The sequence below is a fragment of the Bombina bombina genome, chromosome 1 (genome assembly GCF_027579735.1).
Source record: "Bombina bombina isolate aBomBom1 chromosome 1, aBomBom1.pri, whole genome shotgun sequence".
In the NCBI taxonomy this organism is placed as follows: Eukaryota; Metazoa; Chordata; class Amphibia; order Anura; family Bombinatoridae; genus Bombina; species Bombina bombina.
This window is the reverse complement of record NC_069499.1, coordinates 1,463,831,007-1,463,852,812: the sequence shown is the minus strand read 5'-3', so window position 1 is coordinate 1,463,852,812 and position 21,806 is coordinate 1,463,831,007. Positions and strand designations below refer to the sequence as shown.

Genomic DNA, 21,806 nt, shown 5'->3' with positions numbered 1-21,806 from the left:
CAGCTCACCTGGTCCGGCCATTAGCCCTAAAAAACGTGGGTGCTACTTTCTAGACGCCTATCTGGATTCCACAGGTCCTCTGGGTGAGACCTCCAGCGTACTGACTGCTGGAATTTGAATGTCAGCCTGCTTTATCGCACCTTATTCATTTAAGGTGCCACTTTCCTTGTGAGTAGTTTTTTGCACATCACTTTTATATTTGTTGTTTTAACGATTCACACTATGTTGGCGCCCCTTGTTTATCTTCCATTCTAGACACCCTGACCCATCGCACCGCGGGACACAAGAGGAGCACGCCAAACACCTGAACACATCACTGTTCACATATTAGGATTGGACATTTAATTTTTACATCACAGCATTTTTTGGGACATTGATAAGTACTTTTTATATATTTTACTCATCGCCACAAATATCATTGTTTATCTGTGATATCTGATTATTTTAATGTATCACTAATATTATACACAAATTGTCCTGAGCACTTGTTTTACTCACAATTTATTTTCGTCATTAATATTAATTGTTCACACATACCAAACACTGTGCTGTTTATATTTTTTTATTTATGCATACGGGTACAAACCCAATCATAAAGTGTTAGGTCCTACTTTGATAACCTGTGTTCCAAGCGCATCCTCTTAAGTTTTTTCCTCCTCAGGAATTTCTTTTCATACCGAACAGCTCCAGTTTGAGGTATTTCATTCCCTAGCTCAGCCTGTCACCCTTGGCCTCCCTTGGCTTTGCTTACACAACCCACAGTTCGACTGGGCTGAGGGACAACTGGCTTCTTGGGGTGCCTCCTGTTTCCACTCCTGCCTTGCTAAAGTCACTCCCCTGGTCCACGTTCCCATAGCCAGCATCCAGACTCCCTCCATCCTTCCTTTGGTATATGCAGACTTTGCTGATGTGTTTAAGAAAAAAGTAGGCGATGTGCTGCCATCCCACCGTCCCTATGACTGCAAGATCGACCTCCTTCCCGGAGCCGCACTTCCTAAAGGCAGGACGTATCCACTCTCCAAGGCTGAAACCAAATCCATGGAGGAGTACATCCAAGAGAACCTAGCTAAAGGTTTCATTTGCCCTTTTTCTTCTCCTGCTGGGGATGGCTTTTTTGTTGGTAAGAAGGATGGTGAGCTCAGACCCTGCATAGACTACAGGGCCTTGAACAACATAACCATCAAGAATTGCTATCCCATACCACTGATCACTGAATTGTATGACTCACTCCAGAATGCTCGCTTCTTCACTAAATTGGACTTACGTGGGGCATACAATTTAATTCGTATCTTTCCAGGCTACGAATGGAAGACTGCCTTCAACACAAGATCGGGGCATTACGAATACCTTGTAATGCCCTTTGGGCTGTGTAATGCCGCTGCAGTCTTCCAGGCATTTGTCAACGACGTCTTTTGTGGCCTCTTCCACTGTCATCGTCTACTTGGATGATATCCTTGTTTTCTCTTCCACTTTAGAGGAGCATCACAGGCCCGTGAGACAGGTGCTTCTTCGTCTCAGGGATAACTCTTTGGTAGCGAAGCTAGAAAAATTTAAGTTTGATCAAGTCCGGATCCAATTCTTTGGATATGTCATCTCGATATGTCATCTTGAAGGAGGGTTTTGCCATGGATCCTGCTAAACTCACCGCAGTATTAGAATGGCCTCAACCTACCTCCTTAAAGGAATTACAGAGGTTCTCCAATTATCACCGCAAGTTCATAAAGAACTTTTCTCAAACAGTCGCTCCTCTCACTGAATTGACTAGACGGAATAAGGACTGTAAACATTGGCCTCCTGAGGCCATAAATGCCTTTTCTTGTCTGAAAAAGGCTTTCTGTTCTGCTCCTGTGCACCGCAATCCTGATCCTGACCTACAGTTCACTTTAGAGGTTGATGCCTCCGAGGTAGGGGCTGGAGCAGTTCTTACCCAAAGAGACCCTCTGACTTCCAAATCACACTCTGTAGCCTTTTTTTCTAAACTTTTCACTCCTGCTGAGAGGAACTACGATGTGGGAAATCGTGAACTCTTAGCCATTAAAATGGCCTTAACTGAATGGCATCACTGGTTGGAGGGCACCGTCAATCCTATCCAAATCCTCACCGACCATAAGAATCTGACTTACCTAGAAACTGCTCATCGACTCAACCCTCGTCAGGCCAGTGCTTTCCTACCTTCCTGGGACCAAGAACAAGAAGGCAGACGCCCTTTCCCGTCAGTTCTCTCACTCAAGTGATTCCTCCGAAGCTCCTATTGAACACATCATACCCCCCTCCTGTGTGATCGCTCAACTCAATACCACTCTTCTGCAAAGATTGCAACGTGCTCAGTCTAGTAAACCTCCTGGTGCCCCCATGGCCTCTGATATCCTCTTTGTACCTCGGAACCCTGTGCTCATGATAGAAAACTCTCTGAACATCCTGGTTCGACTAGGACCTTCAGGCATCTTCACCAACATGTTTGGTCGCCTACTATGAAGTCTGACACTCAGGACTACGTGAAAGCCTGCACAATTTGTGCTACCTACAAGACTCCCCGATCCTTGCCTTCTGGCTTGCTCCAACCATTGTCCATTCCCAAATGACCCTGGATGCACATAACAATGGACTTCATTGTTGATCTTCCCTCTTCCGACCACCATACAGTTATCTGGGTTGTGGTGGATCGCATTTCCAGACTGGCTCACTTCGTACCCCTAACCAAACTGCCTTCTGCTCAGGAATTGTCTTCCCTTTTTCACTTGCATGTGGTACAACTTCATAACATTCCTGTAAATATTGTCTCCGACAGGGGTTCACAGTTCATCTCTGCCTTCTGGAGAGCCTTTTGTAAGTTGATTGGAAGCAGCGTTTCCTTGAAGCCTACCTTAGAGCCTTTGTCAACACTCACCATACCAACTGGTCTGGTTTGCTACCCCTAGCTGAACTGGCAAGAAACACTCATTGGCACTCGTCTCTTTGATGCTCTCCGTTTCAAGCTGCAGCAGGTTATCAACCTTGTATCTTACCTCTTTCAGTTCGGTCCACTGGGGTTCCTGCCGCAGACCGTCACGTTACTGATCTCACCACTCATTGGCAACTTATTCGCTCTCAGCTGTGTTCAGCTGTCTCTAGATGTAAGAAGTTTGCTGACCATCATAGGGCTTCTGTACGTGCCATTCCGGTGGGTGAACAGGTTTGTGTCTCCACTCAACATATCCGCCTACGTCAACCCTGTCACAAATTGGGGCCTAGGTTTATTGGTCCTTACAAGGTCCTGAAAAGACTGTCTCCTGTTACCTACAAAGTGGCCTTGCCGAGAACCCTACACATACATCCAGTCTTCCACATCTCACTACTCAAACCTTGCATCAAGAATATATATTCCCAGCCTCAAACTCCTCCTCCTCCGCTCTTGATCCATGGTAACCCCGAATATGAAGTGGCTAAGATTCTGGACTCCAGATACAGGCGCAGACAACTGCAGTATCTGATACATTGGAAGGGTTACTCTGTGGCAGACCGTTCCTGGGTCTCTGCCCGTGATTTGCATGCTCCATCTCTGGTCTCCAAATACCATGCTGCTCATCCTTTGAAGCCGGCTCTGGTTCCCGGAGGGAACCCTTGAGGAGGGGGCTATGTCACGACGTGCCGTTGCTAGGGGCGCGGCGTCCTCTCCATGCTCGTTGCCTTGGGCTTTGTCGGCTCAGTATGCGTGCGGCGCTGACGTCATCGCTGCACGCTCCTGATGCCGGCCGGGCGGTAAACGGTATGTAAACAGATCGTTTGCTGGATTATACTTGTTACTGAACCCTGCCTGTCTTACTACACTACCTGGTTAACCCCTAATCTGCTGGACTGATACTTTGTTGCCGAAACCTTGCCTGTCTTACTACACTACCTGGTTAACCCCTGAGCTACTGGTCTGATACATTGTTGCTTCCCCGTCTCACTACGTCTCCTGTTTAACCCTGAATTGCTGGTCTGCTTTTCTGTTGCTGTATCCTGTCTGCCTAATTTGCCTTGTGCTGTCCTGTCTGTGGTGAGTGCTGCTCTCCTCATTTCCCTGATACTCGACGCCGGGATAACAAGACTACTGGCCGAGTTCGGTCTTATAGAGGAGTATCCCACGAGCCTCACAGTGTCTGAAAAGAGCAACAGTCTGCCCCCTATGTGATCCAGAACTATATCGGGGGCCGCCCCTTCATGCCAACTTTGTCTCGGTGGGCTTCTTGCTCTGCTTGGATATATTCCAGGACTAAGCCAGCTTACAAGTACTCTTGGATTGCTCGGGCTTTGCAGAGGGCTGCTGACGTTGGGATTTATCAGGATGAAAGGAATGAAAATTAGGACCTTGTCCCTTAGGCTTGTTCCTCTCATACTGCGGTAAAAAGGCACCTTTGCCTCCAGTAACCATGGAGATAATGGAGTCCAGGCCTGGACCAAATAAAATCTTTCCCTTAAAGGGGAGGGAAAGAAGTCTGGACTTAGAAGTCATGTCCACAGACCAGGACTTCAGCCAGAGTGCCTTACGGGCTTGAACAAAAAAACTTGAAGCCTTAGCATTCAGGCGAATAATTTGCATATTTGCATCACAAATAAAAGAATTAGCAACCCTTAAGGCCATAATTCTTTTCTGGATCACGTCGAGGGCACCCTCCACCTCGATCAACTCAGATAAGGAGTAACACCAATAGGTAGCCACTCCAGCAACCGCAGCAACAGCTGCTGTTGGTTGAAATAAATATCCAGTATGTTGAAACATCTTTCTTAACAGAGTTTCTATCTTCTTATCCATGGGCTCTTTGAACAATGAACTATCCTCAAGCAGGATAGTAGTGCGTTTAGCAAGCGTGGAGATAGCGCCATCCACCTTGGGGATGGAACCCCACAACTCCAATTGAGAGTCCGGGACCGGGAACAATTTCTTAAAGGAAGACGAAGGGGAAAAGGAAGAACCAATCCTTTCCCATTCATTCTTAACAATGTTCACCATCTTTACAGGAACCGGGAAAGTTTGTTGTACAACCCTGTCCTCATAAACCTTATCTAATTTAGGAATCAAAGGTCCCTCAGGCAATTTGTGCTTTGGAACCTCTAACATCGCCAAAACTTCCTTCAACAGAAAGCATAAATGTTCAATCCTAAATCTAAAGTCTGGTTCCTCCGCAGCTGGAGTCTTAGAGGCAGCAGACTCTGACCCAGAAAGTGCGCCCTCAGAGACACCTTTATCATCGGATAATCTCGTATCAGATAAATCTAACAAACTAGTCGATGAACCCTGGGAAGGATAGCAATATTTGACCTTTCACTTGTGCTTAGCAGGGCGAGGTAAAGCACTAAAGGCCACAGACACCGCCGTTTGTAACTGTGCAGTAAAGTCTGGTGGTAAAAGGCTCCCTCCAGATTAAGGATTAGGAGTGCTATGGGAAGCTGCATGTGTTTTAGGAGATGACTGTAGGGTGTGCATCTCACGGGATGGAGACTCCTCAGAGGTGGATGGCTCAGTGGTATCAAACATATTAACTTTCTTTGACATGATTACTTTATCAAGGCATTTGGAACATAGTTGAGAGGGGGGGTATACCACGGCCTCCTCACAATATAGACAGGTATTAGACTTAGGTAAAGAGGGAGTACCCTCTAACGCATCAGAATCCTCCATAGCTTGCGCTTACAAAGCATTGATTAATAAGAAAAAACGGCACCTTTATACTCCCAATGGCTGGGGCACTCACCACCTCCTATGACCAAGGCAAAATAGAGAAACCGCTTCTTCTCCGGTAACCAGCACAGTCAGGAAAGAGGAAATAAAGTGTGACCCCACCCGGTCACATGGTGCACAATGCAGGACTGCCCCTGCTATAAGAGCAAAAAAAGTGCACCAAGCCATTCAAGCTGCGCAGCTCAAAAAAATAAACTAAAGACCTGTACATTCCAACATTTGCCTGAGCCCAAAAAACATCTCACACATGTCGCAGTATAATCAAATAAATGTATGTGATTAATCCCCACTGTTCATTAATCCCCCTAAGGAGATATTAACCCTTGATTCCATACAGATAAAAGGAGCCACACTATGACCCTGTCTTCTGGCGTTATTATATGTGTAAAAAATGAAACGATCTTACCGGAATCAATGCCGTGGAATAGAAACACAGTCTCTCAAGTGTGACAGTCTTGTAGCATCTCTCCTGACATGGACTTGAGTGATGGAAGCAGGCAGAGAAACTTGTCAACACTGATTGCTTAGGAGCTGTTAATACGAGTCTGGATGAGTTAGCAGAAAGACTCTCCCTGCATCTCCAGACTCTAACATTCGTCAAAGCTCTCACTGAGAGGCTGACAAGACTACTTAAAACTCCAGTCCCATTTCGAAGGGTAGATAACCTTCATAAGGAACTACTCAAATCTTCTGACACTTTTCTGCCAACCTCCTTTGACAAAAGGCAAAGAATGACTAGGATAAGAGGGAAGTAGGGGAGTATTTAAGCCTTTGGCTGGGGTGTCTTTGCCTCCTCCTGGTGGCCAGATTTAGTATTTCCCAACAGTAAGGAATGATGCCATGGACTCTCTTCATATTAAGAAGAAAATAATAAACCACATTATCAAAAATAAAAACATTAAACCTAATCCCTATAAAAATTAAAATGCCCCCCCCCCCAAAATAAAAACACCCCCTAATCTAAGAATAAACTACCAATAGCCCTTAAAAGGGCTTTATGTCGAGCATTGCCCTAAAGAAATTGGTTCTTTTACAATAAAAAATAAACCAAGTCCCCCCTAACAGTAAAACCCCCCGCTCACCAAACCTCCAAAATAAAAAACGTAACACTAAAAAAACATAAACTACCCATTTCCCCTAAAGGGGCATTTGCATGGGCATTGCCCTTAAACGGGTATTCAGCTCTTTTACTGCCCTTAAAAGGGAATTCAGCTCTTTTACAGCACCCAAATCCCTAGTTTTAAAAATAACCCCCCCCCAAAAAAAAAACAACCCTAACACTAAGCCCCAAATAGGTACTCACGGTTCCTGAAGTCCAGCGGAGGTCTTCTTCCAGGCGGGTCCATCCTCTTCTATCTTCATCCACAGCGAAGGCGGTGTGGAGCGGTCTTCCCAGATGTTGCGATCCTCGATGGCGGTCATCCTCGGTGGCGTAGAGGCTCCTCTTCATGCGATCGTCCGCAGCACACTGAAGATTGAATGCAAGGTACCCCATATTTATTGGGGTATCTTGCATTCCTATTGGCTGATATTTTAAAATCAGCTAATAGGATAAGAGCTAATGAAACCTTATTGGCTGATTTGAACAGCCAATAGGATTTCAGTAGCTCTAATCCTATTGGCTGATTTCAAAATTTTAGCCAATAGGAATGCAAGGTACCCCAAATTGATTGCGGTACCTAGCATTCAATCTTCAGTCTACGACAGACATTGGATGAAGTGGAGCCTCCACGCCGCCGTTGAGGACCGCCGCTGAGGATCCATGCATCAGGAACACAGTTCTGCGCCGCCTTCACTCCGGATGAAGATAGAAGATGATGAAAGAGCTGTTTAACTTAGGGCAATGCCCTACAAAAGGCCCTTGGTAGTTTAGTATTCGATAAGGGGGTGTTTTTATTTTGGGGGATTTTTTATTTTTATAGGGGTATTAGTTTAGGTTTACATTTTTTATTTTGGATACCTTTGTTTATTTTTTTTTTCTGTAATTTTTCATTATTTTTATTTGTAACTTTAGCTTGAAGGGTTGTAGTTTTTAAACATAGACTATCGCCTAGTATATATATATACACACATAAATATATATATATATATATATATATATACACACATATAAATATATATACACACACTGTGCATATATATATATATATATATATATATATATATATATATATATATATATATATATATATATATATATATATATATATATATATATATATATATATATATGTGTGTGTGTATATATATGTTATAGCCCTCTTTTTTCAAACACCTTTTACCAAAAATCTTTGAGCCATTAATAATATAAAATATAATAAATAATTGTTATTAGAACGTGTTTATATGAGTGTATCTGTACTTTTAAATGCATTTATGTTGTGTTTTATGCAACTTTTTTTTTAACTCACTACCCTTTAAGTGAATTCTTCAGTCACGCTAACCCGATGAGCGCAATAGCATTTGCACTCAAGCAAAGCGTTTACTTTCCAATTGTAATATGAGCACTATTTCCAACACGAGCAAAAAGCCAACTTGAAATCTAGCCCAAACTATATTATTATGGATTAGTCATCATTAAAGGCACATAAACACATTGCAATTACAAGATTTTTCTCTACTCTTACAATAAAATAAATTAATTTACCAGTCAACTTTGAAATATCTTTGACAACATTAACAACTTGATTGCTGAGGCCAAATAGGGATAGATATGTAGCAGGGTTAGGCTTGTGAAGTCTTGGGAAACCAACGATATTCAGAAAAATGTGGCAAAATAAATAAAGTATATTGCAAAGTTTTAAACATTTTATATTGCAATTTCATATTTCAATGCTTTATGCGCATTAAATTAATTTTAGTTGCCTATACTGGTGATACTAGCCTGTAAAATTGCAATTTGTTATCTGTTCCTAAAATTTTAATAAAAACATAATTTATGCTTACCTGATAAATTCCTTTCTCCTGTAGTGTGGTCAGTCCACGGGTCATCATTACTTCTGGGATATTAACTCCTCCCCAACAGGAAGTGCAAGAGGATCACCCAGCAGAGTTGCTATATAGCTCCTCCCCTCTACGTCACACCCAGTCATTCGACCGAGAACCAACGAGAAAGGAGAAGCCAAAGGGTGCAGTGGTGACTGGAGTATAATTTAAAAATTTAGACCTGCCATAAAAACAGGGCGGGCCGTGGACTGACCACACTACAGGAGAAAGGAATTTATCAGGTAAGCATAAATTATGTTTTCTCCTGTTAAGTGTGGTCAGTCCACGGGTCATCATTACTTCTGGGATACCAATACCAAAGCTAAAGTACACGGATGACGGGAGGGACAGGCAGGATCTTTATACGGAAGGAACCACTGCCTGAAGAACCTTTCTCCCAAAAACAGCCTCCGAAGAAGCAAAAGTGTCAAATTTGTAAAATTTGGAAAAAGTATGAAGAGAAGACCAAGTTGCAGCCTTGCAAATCTGTTCAACAGAGGCCTCATTCTTAAAGGCCCAAGTGGAAGCCACAGCTCTAGTAGAATGAGCTGTAATTCTTTCAGGAGGCTGCTGTCCAGCAGTCTCATAAGCTAAACGTATTATACTACGAAGCCAAAAGGAGAGAGAGGTAGCAGAAGCTTTTTGACCTCTCCTCTGTCCAGAATAAACGACAAACAGGGAAGAAGTTTGTCGAAAATCTTTAGTTGCCTGTAAATAAAATTTCAGGGCACGGACTACGTCTAGATTGTGTAGAAGACGTTCCTTCTTTGAAGAAGGATTAGGACACAATGATGGAACAACAATTTCTTGATTGATATTCCTGTTAGTGACTACCTTAGGTAAGAACCCAGGTTTAGTACGCAGAACTACCTTGTCTGAATGAAAAATCAGATAAGGAGAATCACAATGTAAGGCCGATAACTCAGAGACTGTTCGAGCCGATGAAATAGCCATTAAAAACAGAACTTTCCAAGATAACAATTTGATATCAATGGAATGAAGGGGTTCAAACGGAACACCCTGTAAAACGTTAAGAACTAAGTTTAAACTCCATGGTGGAGCAACAGTCTTAAACACAGGCTTAATCCTGGCCAAAGCCTGACAAAAAGTCTGAACGTCTGGAACTTCTGACAGACGTTTGTGTAAAAGAATGGACAGAGCTGAAATCTGTCCCTTTAAAGAACTAGCGGATAAACCCTTTTCTAAACCTTCTTGTAGAAAAGACAATATCCTAGGAATCCTAAGCTTACTCGAGGGGGCCCATTTATCAAAGGGCTTGCGGACCTGATCCGACACTGCGGATCAGGTCCGCAAGACCTCGCTAAATGCGGAGAGCAATACGCTCTCCACATTTAACATTGCACCAGCAGCTCACAAGAGCTGCTGGTGCAACGCCGCCCCCTGCTGACTCGCGGCCAATCGGCCGCCAGCAGGGAGCTGTCAATCAACCCGATCGTATTCGATCGGGTTGATTTCAGGTGATTCCTGTCCGCCTGCTCAGAGCAGGCGGACAGGGTTATGGAGCAGCGGTCTTTAGACCGCTGCTTCATAACTTGTGTTTCTGGCGAGTCTGAAGACTCGCCAGAAACACGGCCCTTCAAGCTCCGTACGGAGCTTGATAAATGGGCCTGCATGAGTAACTCTTGGATTCGCACCAATGTAAGTATTTACGCCATATTTTATGGTAAATCTTTCTGGTAACAGGCTTCCTAGCCTGTATTAAGGTATCAATTACTGACTCAGAAAAACCACGTTTTGATAAGATCAAGCGTTCAATTTCCAAGCAGTCAGCTTCAGAGAAATTAGATTTTGATGTTTGAAGGGACCCTGGATCAGAAGGTCCTGTCTCAGAGGCAGAGACCAAGGTGGACAGGATGACATGTCCACTAGATCTGCATACCAAGTCCTGCGTGGCCACGCAGGCGCTATTAGAATCACCGATGCTCTCTCCTGTTTGATTCTGGCAATCAATCGAGGAAGCATCGGAAAGGGTGGAAACACATAAGCCATCCCGAAGGTCCAAGGTGCTGTCAAAGCATCTATCAGGACCGCTCCCGGATCCCTGGATCTGGACCCGTAACAAGGAAGCTTGGCGTTCTGTCGAGACGCCATGAGATCTATCTCTGGTTTGCCCCAACGTCGAAGTATTTGGGCAAAGACCTCCGGATGAAGTTCCCACTCCCCCGGATGAAAAGTCTGACGACTTAGGAAATCCGCCTCCCAGTTCTCCACTCCCGGGATGTGGATTGCTGACAGGTGGCAAGAGTGAGACTCTGCCCAGCGAATTATCTTTGATACTTCCATCATCGCTAGGGAGCTTCTTGTCCCTCCTTGATGGTTGATGTAAGCTACAGTCGTGATGTTGTCCGACTGAAACCTGATGAACCCCCGAGTTGTTAACTGGGGCCAAGCCAGAAGGGAATTGAGAACTGCTCTCAATTCCAGAATGTTTATTGGCAGGAGGCTCTCCTCCTGAGTCCATGATCCCTGAGCCTTCAGAGAATTCCAGACAGCGCCCCAACCTAGTAGGCTGGCGTCTGTTGTTACAATTGTCCAATCTGGCCTGCTGAATGGCATCCCCCTGGACAGATGTGGCCGAGAAAGCCACCATAGAAGAGAATTTCTGGTCTCTTGATCCAGATTCAGAGTAGGGGACAAATCTGAGTAATCCCCATTCCACTGACTTAGCATGCACAATTGCAGCGGTCTGAGATGTAGGCGTGCAAAGGGAACTATGTCCATTGCCGCTACCATTAAGCCGATCACCTCCATGCATTGAGCCACTGACGGGTGTTGAATGGAATGAAGGACACGGCATGCATTTTGAAGCTTTGTTAACCTGTCTTCTGTCAGGTAGATCTTCATTTCTACAGAATCTATAAGAGTCCCCAAAAAGGGAACTCTTGTGAGTGGAAAGAGAGAACTCTTCTTTTCGTTCACCTTCCATCCATGCGACCTTAGAAACGCCAGTACTAACTCTGTATGAGACTTGGCAGCTTGAAAGCTTGAAGCTTGTATCAGAATGTCGTCTAGGTACGGAGCTACCGAAATTCCTCGCAGGTCTTAGCACCGCCAGAAGAGCACCCAGAACCTTTGTGAAGATCCTTGGAGCCGTAGCCAATCCGAAAGGAAGAGCTACAAACTGGTAATGCCTGTCTAGGAAGGCAAACCTTAGATACCGGTAATGATCTTTGTGAATCGGTATGTGAAGGTAAGCATCCTTTAAATCCACTGTGGTCATGTACTGACCCTCTTGGATCATGGGTAGGATTGTCCGAATAGTTTCCATTTTGAACGATGGAACTCTTAGGAATTTGTTTAGGATCTTTAAATCCAAGATTGGCCTGAAGGTTCCCTCTTTTTTGGGAACCACAAACAGATTTGAGTAAAACCCCTGTCCGTGTTCCGACCGCGGAACCGGATGGATCACTCCCATTAGTAAAAGATCTTGTACACAGCGTTGAAACGCCTCTTTCTTTATTTGGTTTGTTGACAACCTTGACAGATGAAATCTCCCTTTTGGGGGAGAGGATTTGAAGTCCAGAAGATATCCCTGAGATATGATCTCTAACGCCCAGGGATCCTGGACATCTCTTGCCCAAGCCTGGGCGAAGAGAGAAAGTCTGCCCCCCACTAGATCCGTTCCCGGATCGGGGGCCCTCAATTCATGCTGTCTTAGGGGCAGCAGCAGGTTTTCTGGCCTGCTTGCCCTTGTTCCAGGACTGGTTAGGTCTCCAGCCTTGTCTGTAGCGAGCAACAGCTCCTTCCTGTTTTGGTGCAGAGGAAGTTGATGCTGCTCCTGCCTTGAAATTACGAAAGGAACGAAAATTAGACTGTCTAGCCTTAGGTTTGGCTCTGTCTTGAGGTAGGGCATGGCCCTTACCTCCTGTAATGTCAGCGATAATTTCTTTCAAACCGGGCCCGAATAAGGTCTGCCCTTTGAAAGGTATGTTAAGTAATTTAGATTTAGAAGTAACATCAGCTGACCAGGATTTTAGCCACAGTGCTCTGCGTGCCTGAATGGCGAATCCGGAATTCTTAGCCGTAAGTTTGGTTAAATGTACTACGGCATCTGAAACAAATGAATTAGCTAGCTTAAGTGTTTTAAGCTTGTTTGAAATCTCATCTATAGTTATTGAGTCAAGAGTCTCTTCCAGGGACTCGGACCAAAAAGCGGCCGCGGCCGTGACAGACGCAATACATGCAAGGGGTTGCAATATAAAACCTTGTTGAACAAACATTTTCTTAAGGTAACCCTCTAATTTTTTATCCATTGGATCTGAAAAGGCACAGCTATCCTCCACCGGGATAGTGGTACGCTTAGCCAGAGTAGAAACCGCTCCCTCCACCTTAGGGACCGTCTGCCATAAGTCCCGTGTGGTGGCGTCTATTGGAAACATTTTTCTAAATACAGGAGGGGGGAAAAGGGTACACCGGGCCTATCCCACTCCTTAGTAATTATCTCTGTAAGCCTCTTAGGTATAGGAAATACGTCAGTACTCGCCGGTACCGCATAGTATCTATCCAGCCTACATAATTTCTCTGGGATTGCAACAGTGTTACAATCATTCAGAGCTGCTAATACCTCCCCTAACAGTACACGGAGGTTTTCGAGCTTAAACTTAAAATTAGAAATGTCTGAATCCACTCTATTGGGATCAGAACCGTCACCTGCAGATTGAAGCTCTCCGTCCTCATGTTCTGCATACTGTGACGCAGTATCAGACATGGCCCTATTATTAACAGCGCACTCTGTTCTCACCCCAGAGTGATCACGCTTACCTCTAAGTTCTGGTAATTTAGACAAAACTTCAGTCATAACATTAGCCATGTCCTGTAATGTGATTTGTAATGGCCGCCCTGATGTACTCGGCGCTACAATATCACGCACCTCCCGAGCGGGAGATGCAGGTACTGACACGTGAGGCGAGTTAGTCGGCATAACTCTCCCCTCGTTGTTTGGGGAATGATGTTCAATTTGTACAGATTGACTTTTATTTAAAGTAGCATCAATGCAATTAGTACATAAATTTCTATTGGGCTCCACTTTGGCTTTAGCACATATAGCACAGAGATATTCCTCTGAGTCAGACATGTTTAACACACTAGCAATTAAACTAGCAACTTGGAAATACTTTCAATTCAATTTACAAATAATATGAAAAACGTACTGTGCCTTTAAGAAGCACAGAAAAAAAGTTATGACAGTTGAGTTACAATAAACCGGAGAAACTATAACATCAAATTCTTTCCGGTAAAAACACAATTTTAGCAAAGGATTGCCCCCATTAGCAATGGATAACTACCCCTGAATAGCAGAAAAAATGTACAGAAAATAAACGTTTTTTATCACAGTCAAAGCACAATCTCACAGGTCTGCTGTGAGTGATTACCTCCCTCAAAATAACTTTTGAAGACCCTTGAGCTCAGTAGAGACGAACCGGATCATGCAGGGAAAAAAACAGACTTGTGACTGAATTTTCTGATGCGTAGCAAAAGCGCCAAAATAGGCCCCTCCCCCTCACACACAACAGTGAGGGAGATCAGTAAACTGTCTTAAATTAAATAAAACAACCGCCAAGTGGAAAAACAGTGCCCAAAACAATTTTTCACCCAGTACCTCAGATAATTAAACGATTTAACATGCCAGCAAAACGTTTAACATCAAATAAATAAAATGTCATTAGAAAGCCTGTTGCTAGTCGTTCCCACTGCAAGTTAGGCTAAAAAGTCTTATGCATACAGTATTATCCCAGTGAAGTGCCATTCCCCAGAATACTGAAGTGTAAATATACATACATGACAGCCTGATACCAGTTGCTACTACTGCATTTAAAGCTGAACTTACATTATATCGGTATTGGCAGTATTTTCTCAGTCAATTCCATTCCTCAGAAAATAATATGCTGCTACATACCTCTTTGCAGGTTAACCTGCCCGCTGTCCCCTGATCTGAAGTTTACCTCACTCCTCAGATGGCCGAGAACAGCAAGATGATCTTAACTACGCCGGCTAAAATCATACAAAAACTCAGGTAGATTCTTCTTCAAATTCTACCTGAGAGGGAACAACACACTCCGGTGCTGTTTTAAAATAACAAACTTTTGATTGAAGATATAAAAACTAAGTATAATCACCACAGTCCTCTCACACATCCTATCTATTAGTTGGGTGCAAGAGAATGACTGGGTGTGACGTAGAGGGGAGGAGCTATATAGCAACTCTGCTGGGTGATCCTCTTGCACTTCCTGTTGGGGAGGAGTTAATATCCCAGAAGTAATGATGACCCGTGGACTGACCACACTTAACAGGAGAAAAGTGTAATTGTACAAATGTTTGATTTTAACAAACCCAGTAAATGTCAGTTTATACACTATTTTTTAACATGAATTCAATTTTGCCAACTTGAAAGAAGCATTATTGATGTTTCATTACAAGATTTAAATATGCTTAAAGGGTCAGCAAACACTATTTTTTTCCACAATTATTTGAGATAGCGTGGCCACAATATGAGCACTCATAAAGCATGTCATGATTTTGAACCCATTTTTATACCCCCAAAGTCACCCTTACTAACACATACTAGGTTGCCTCCTCTGTGCTTGTTTTTTCTTCAAGCTTTTGGCAAAGTAGTGCACACTCCCGATGGCAAACACCGCCAGGATGATTGGTTGAAGACCTATTAAACAAGTGCTGTACGACTGCCACCGCAAAGCAGTTAATTCCAATTACTAAATCTAAATGCATAAATGAGAAAAGATCTTATTTACTATTTATACTGTGGCCGCCAAATTACATGTGATCAGTCTTCTGTCAATCGAACTGAAAGCCATTGGGAGTGAGTGTGCACCACTCTGCTGAACTGAGCAGTCGATATGCATATAATTAGCTGTCCCACCAGTGACATAAAAAAAAAGTGTTAGTACAGGTGACTTTGGAGATATAAACAGGGGTTAAAAATCATGATATGCTTTAACAAAGCTTGATGTTTCAAATATTGATACCACACTTTCTCAAATAATTGTGAGAAGAAACAGAGTTTACTGTCCCTTTAAAATAAGAGAGTGACTAAAATCAACCAGAATAGCAAATGACTTGTGCACAGAAAATACTCTAAAGATCACATATGTTATAAAGTTTAGTATTATTATAAAATCAAATTACAAAAAAACTACAAATATTTGCACATGATATGTGAGACTATCGTAAAGGATTACCTCTGTAAAAACTGTACGATGTTGACATTCTGAACGTATGTGATGACAGACAAAGTCCATTAGAGAGTTGTGATTCTGCCTCTTGAAATATTCGTCAACCAGATCTTGGCTGCCCAGCCGAATAACAGAATCGGGTGTGGCACAATTTAATAGGACAGATTTTGCCACCTTCGTTATTTCCATTATATTTTCAAATGTTGGATCTTCTTTAAACGTTTCTGTTACTTGCAAAACGACTGATGCACAGGTGTCTGAGTGATAACCAATAAAGACATCTGATGGAGTGTATTTATCTTTCTCTTTATTGGCTGTAGTAAAATTTTTGATCCAGATCTCTAATTCACGAACAATGGCTTTTTGCTCTGCTGTTAGTACAGTGTTAATATCCATATAATGTTTCTCAAGTCTGTTGATCAGTGGAATTGGAAAGTCTTTATACACCACTTCCTTTTCTTCTATGACTATCAATCTAAAGGCAGGATGTACTCTGCATTTCACTCGATGTGTTCCAAGTCCTAAATCAACATATTTTTGACCTGCTAGATAAACATAGTACTGGTTCAAAGCATCATAGAGGCTTTCATATAGATTTTGGAGGTTCAGGAGGATGACCATTTGCCCTGTTTCCATACAAATCTTAATTCGATTGATATTTCTACAGATTTGAGTATATTCTTGATCTTTTGGAAAACTGGACCCAAAAATGATTTCAGCGTGTTGGTTCCCTTTAAAAAAGGCCTGTTGTAGTATCTGTAAGGCTGCATAATTTTTAGTCAATATAAGTAGATACCGGCATTCACTGTCATCACTATAACTTGTAATGTTTTCCATCACCAAGTCAATAGTATTAATTTCCTCACTATATTTCGTTCCTTCTTTGTTTTTAATAAAAAGGGCCAAGGCATTCAACTCATCCTTTCCACTGAAATTCCTCAAAACAGCCCGAGCTATTTCATCCATTGTTGGCTCCTTTTGAGAATGATTAGTAAAAGCAAATATCATTTTGATCAGACTGTAGAAGTCACGCAACCCAAAGAATTCCTTTTGTTGCTTCTTCTGTGTTTTACAAACATCTTTGTAAGCTTGTGCAAAGTCAGAGAAAAAGGTGTCAAGCTTTCCAAGAACTAATTTATTAGATGAACAGATTCCCCTTGCACTTTCAATTAATTCATTTTTATTGGGGTCTCCCCGAGATACAAAAATACCCCTATTCATTTTTGCAGGATCTAGAGCCCAGTTAGAAATCCCAATGAATCCAACTTTTTTGTGTGGCAAAGGGTCATCATCAATGGAACCATCTTCCAGCAAAGGATGCAAAGTTTTTAAAGGCATTTTAGGAGAATCCTCTGCCAGGCCTATTTCATCTAACACCACTACAGAAACATACTCATTCAAATTTTTGCCTTCTTGGAATCGTGCACAGTGTTTAAAGGTTCCTATGATGCCTTCAGGAGTTGAATGAGGACTGCACTGAAAAGATACAAGATGGATTTGCTTAAGATCTTTGTACAGATTAGTGTGAGCTGCCTGACCTTGCATGGCATCAGCAACAATAGTTTTTGCAAGCGATTTTGAGCTCCCTGGTTTTCCAACAAGAAACAGTGGGATTTTAAGCTCAATGCAGATAACCATCATAAATAGGTTTTCCTTCAAGGCAAGATTTTTAGCTATGGTTTCTCTTAAGATCACACCTGATAGGAACAGATCTTGAACTTTTGTTATTTCTTGCAGGATAGTGTGCTGCTCTCCTTTGTATGGTGCAGGGAAGTAATTACATATGCTTTTTCTGTACGGTTCTTTGTTTTCTAAAGATGCATGGTAACATACACCAACAGCAAGTATGAGAGACCAAACTGATTTGTCTCTTGCGTAATAACTGTATTTATCTTTCAGGTTTTTCACCAACTGTTCATTATGATTATAAAACCATTTGAAGACCTCTATGCAACGCTCTACATCTCTGAGGCTAACAAAGCTGCATTCATCATTTCTTTTCCTCATGTAACTCTGGGAAGCTGAGAGCACATTAGTTAATAACTCAACAGCACTATTAGATAATCCAACCTCATTTGCCAAACGTTGAACAATTTGTTGAATGTATTTTTTTTCAGTTTCATTATCTAGCTGCCCAAAATCCCACACTAGAGGCATCATACTGGGAGGCAAAGCATGCACACGATATACTAATTGCCTTAAGGGAATAGAGCCCAGCCTTTCCTTTGTCTCTTCTGCCTTAACTCTATAACCTAAACCTGCTGACTCCAAACGTTTGATCATTTCCTCAGTGTGCTTTCGGTAAGGATTACAAGCAGCAATAATTTGTAAGCCTGAGTCTTTAATCAATGGTTCTCCTTCCACAGTTCGATCACACAGAGCTTCCTTAATACTACTGATAGCTTCAGTGGTGTTTGCCTCATCAAAAAATAACACAGTATCACATTGATTTTCTTTATTGTAAAGTGCAATGTCTTGAGCCTCTAAAATTTTGGTGTAAATTGCTTCAGCGCTTGTACCTCCATGAACTTTTACAAGTTTCAAGTTTTCTGTGTCAACAAATCCTTTGCATAATTTACAAAGATATTTTATAAGCCTTGTTTTACCACAGCCGGTTTCACCCATAATGATAACAGGAATCCCACAGCGAAACCGCATCTTAATGGCCAGGATCTTCAACATGTTGTCCATGGTCAACTCATAAGTGTCATCAGGATCAAATGGCCACTGAATCCCTAGGACCATGCACAATTTACTTATTTTTTCATCTCTTGGTAACTGGTCAAAATCTACATTGAAAGGAACACGTTGAAGCTGCAAGCCCTGATATAACTGCACACTCATTATATTTTTCTGGATAACACTGTCATTCTTAGGATTTATAGCATCTACACCTCCTGAGTTGTTAGGACGCAGATGGAAGCCAATAAATGTCAAAGACACATGATCATCATTGAAGAAAATATAGGGGTGTGGCTCTGACTCCCACTTTTTACGCATAAGGAAAGGAGCCAGATCTTCTTCTTTGACTCCATCAAAATTAAAAGTTTGTCTGCCTGGACTCTGATCCGCAATGTGCAAAGAAGGTGTAGCAAAATCTTTTGCCATCATTATCATGAAGTTGACTACAAAGTTTTTGAAGCCTAGCAGTGTATCGCCAACCAAGGTGTGATCACAGAAAATAGAAGATTCACAGTCCTTTAGTTGAAGATTTAAAAACCATGCAAAATTCCTAAGCTCTGACCAGGAGGGGTCAATAATTCCACAGTACATAAGTAATATCTGCACACATCTAGCAGGATGTCCTTCTACAGATTCCTTTACATAGGTAAATGTATCAAGATTTTGTTTCTGTTCAAAACGAGTTAAGTACTGAAAAGGTCTCTGAAAGCATTCACTACGGAACTCTTCTTCATCCATTCCAGGATCCCCACAATATGCAGTTGTTGAATTTTCTGTCAACCGCACAAGAACTTCTTTTGGGGTACAACATGAAATTTTTGGAAAAAAGTCCATTAAATTGCGATTTGTCACATGGGAAACCTATGGAAAAAAAAGTTTTTAAATAAATAACAGATACTGCAATGGAAACTCAATAGTACAGTCTAGCTAGCTTTTATTACTAGTGTATCTAAAATATTTTGTATACAGTAGAAGATCAATAAAAGCTCCTTTTTGCAATGATTTAAACCATTGAAGCACACAGCAATGTAGCATTTCTCTAATTCTGCACCTCTTACTATTGACAACGCACATGCAGTGCTAAGTGCAACAACAAAAAAACAGGAGCATACTGTGCCTTTTTCAATGTGGAGGGAAGTAAAAATATATATATTTTTTTTAAAAATAGAAGAAAAAAAGCTTCAGAAGAGGTGAAGCCAGACCAATAAAACATATGCCCACAATGATAAATATTGACTTTCAAATTGTTTTAAGGCTCACATAACAATCAAGGATCATATCTGTGTGCTGCAATGCTTGATCATTTATTTAATCATTAAATCTAGTTCACAAAAAGTATTCTACATTAGTTGATCAAGGTTTAGAAAACTGTAACAAACCTAACCAGCTAAAGAGCATCATAAGTAAATGTACTCACAGATCTGGTAGGCTTCTTCAGCATTGCACAGGAGGATTCCAAGATCTCTATGACATATAGATGACAAGGTTGTCTTTTCCACATTATACCCTCAGAATCCATTAAGTACTGCAGAACCAGAAGCTTAAAGAGGAATTCTGAAATTCCACCGATTACCTGGTTCAGAAAAAGGGAAAACTGGTTGATTAAAACACTTAAAGTGATGGCAAATCCCAACGTTTCGAAAACACTGGGATTTACCATTGCTAGAAATAAATTGGACTTTCAGTCATTACTTTATAAAAAAGTGTGCTAAACTTACATTTTCTGTGCCCGGCCTCCTCACTGAACTTAAAAGGGACATTGTACACTAGATTTTCTTTGCATAAATATTTTGTAGATGATCCATTTATATAGCCCATCTCGTAGTATTTTTATAAAAATGTATAGTTTTGCTTATTTTTTAAGAACATTGTGCTGATTTTTAGACTCCTAACCAAGCCCCACAGTGTCAGATGTATACACGAGTTTACAGACTCCTGCAGGCTCCTGTTTATGTAATCTGTCTTTTCACATGCAGGGAAGGGGGGAGTGTCTGCTCTTTTTAATTTACCCAGCCCCTTTCAGTGGGTGTCCCAGACTACCTCATCAACAATGCTAAACTGGGAGCTTCCAAGTAAGTTTTTAAAAGGTTTTATACTGGATTTTTCGATCAGTATCTGTGCATATTATTATTTATAGTAGTGTCTATTACATGCAGTTATATGAAAATTGGTGCATAATGTCCCTTTAATGGCTTCGGACACCCACGGCACAGCGCTCTTTTTTCAATGAGGTGACGTTTTCGCCTTTAAACCAATAGCCGTGCTAGCCATATGGCACTGTTCTATAGAATGGCTATTAGTTTGGAGGTAGAAAAATCACCTTAGAGTCCTGTGCTGTGGGTGGCTAGAGCGGCTGAGTTTAGCGAGGAGGACACGGCACAGAAAGAGTAAAGTTTAGCACACTTTTTTATTTTTAGTGATGGTAAATCCTAGTGTCTTTGAAACACTAGGATTTACCATCACTTTAATGTTAAACATTTTAATCAAGAGCTAAAAAAAATAGTTAGTAGTTTACAACCTTTAAATTAGCTGCATTTAAACTTACCGATGATGTAATGTCAATGTGAAATATGATAGGTTTGTTTTTATATTCACTGCTAAAAAATGGCACAAGCATTTGCAGAACTTTTTTTTCATCCACCTGAGGCTTAATCAAACGGATGGTCTTGAGAAGAGGCTTTTCTCTTGGCAATTTTGCCATTAGTTTTTGATGAAGTCTTTTCACATAAAGAGATTTTCCTAGAATAAATTTAACAAACAGTTTCATATAAAAAAATATCTTGTACCAAATTAAAAAAACTAGACAAATGTGGTTTCCACCTAACAAGAGAATACTTAAAGGGATACTAAAGCCATTTTTTTTTCTTTCATGATTCAGATAGAGCATGCCATTTTAATCAACTTTCTAATTTACTCCTATTATCATTTTTTTCTTTTTTATCTTGCTACCTTGGATAGCGCTTGCTTATTGATGGCTACATTTTAGACCAAAAATGGACCAGCTCCTAAGCTTTACATTCCTGCTTTTAAAATAAAAAAGTAAATTTATGCTTACCTGATAAATTAATTTCTTTTACGATATGACAAGTCCAAGGATTTCATCCTTACTTGTGGGATATTAACCTCCTGCTAACAGGAAGTGGCAAAGAGCACCACAGCAGAGCTGTATATATAGCCCCTCCCTTCCCCTCCACCCTCAGTCATTTGGCCTAAGGTATAGGAAGAGA

At 41.6% G+C, this 21,806-nt stretch overlaps 1 protein-coding gene across 1 annotated transcript in view; it reads right to left on the bottom strand.

Moving 5' to 3' along the window:
* Positions 1 to 21,806, bottom strand: part of RNF213 (ring finger protein 213) — an 881,087-nt gene that overhangs the window by 254,041 nt on the left and 605,240 nt on the right. Inside the window, exons 23-25 of the mRNA XM_053706514.1 lie at positions 21,125 to 21,318; positions 19,997 to 20,152; positions 15,904 to 19,440 (exon numbers count right to left, since the gene is read on the bottom strand). Coding sequence (XP_053562489.1) covers positions 15,904 to 19,440; positions 19,997 to 20,152; positions 21,125 to 21,318 — 3,887 coding nt within the window. The remainder of the gene's footprint in view (positions 1 to 15,903; positions 19,441 to 19,996; positions 20,153 to 21,124; positions 21,319 to 21,806) is intronic.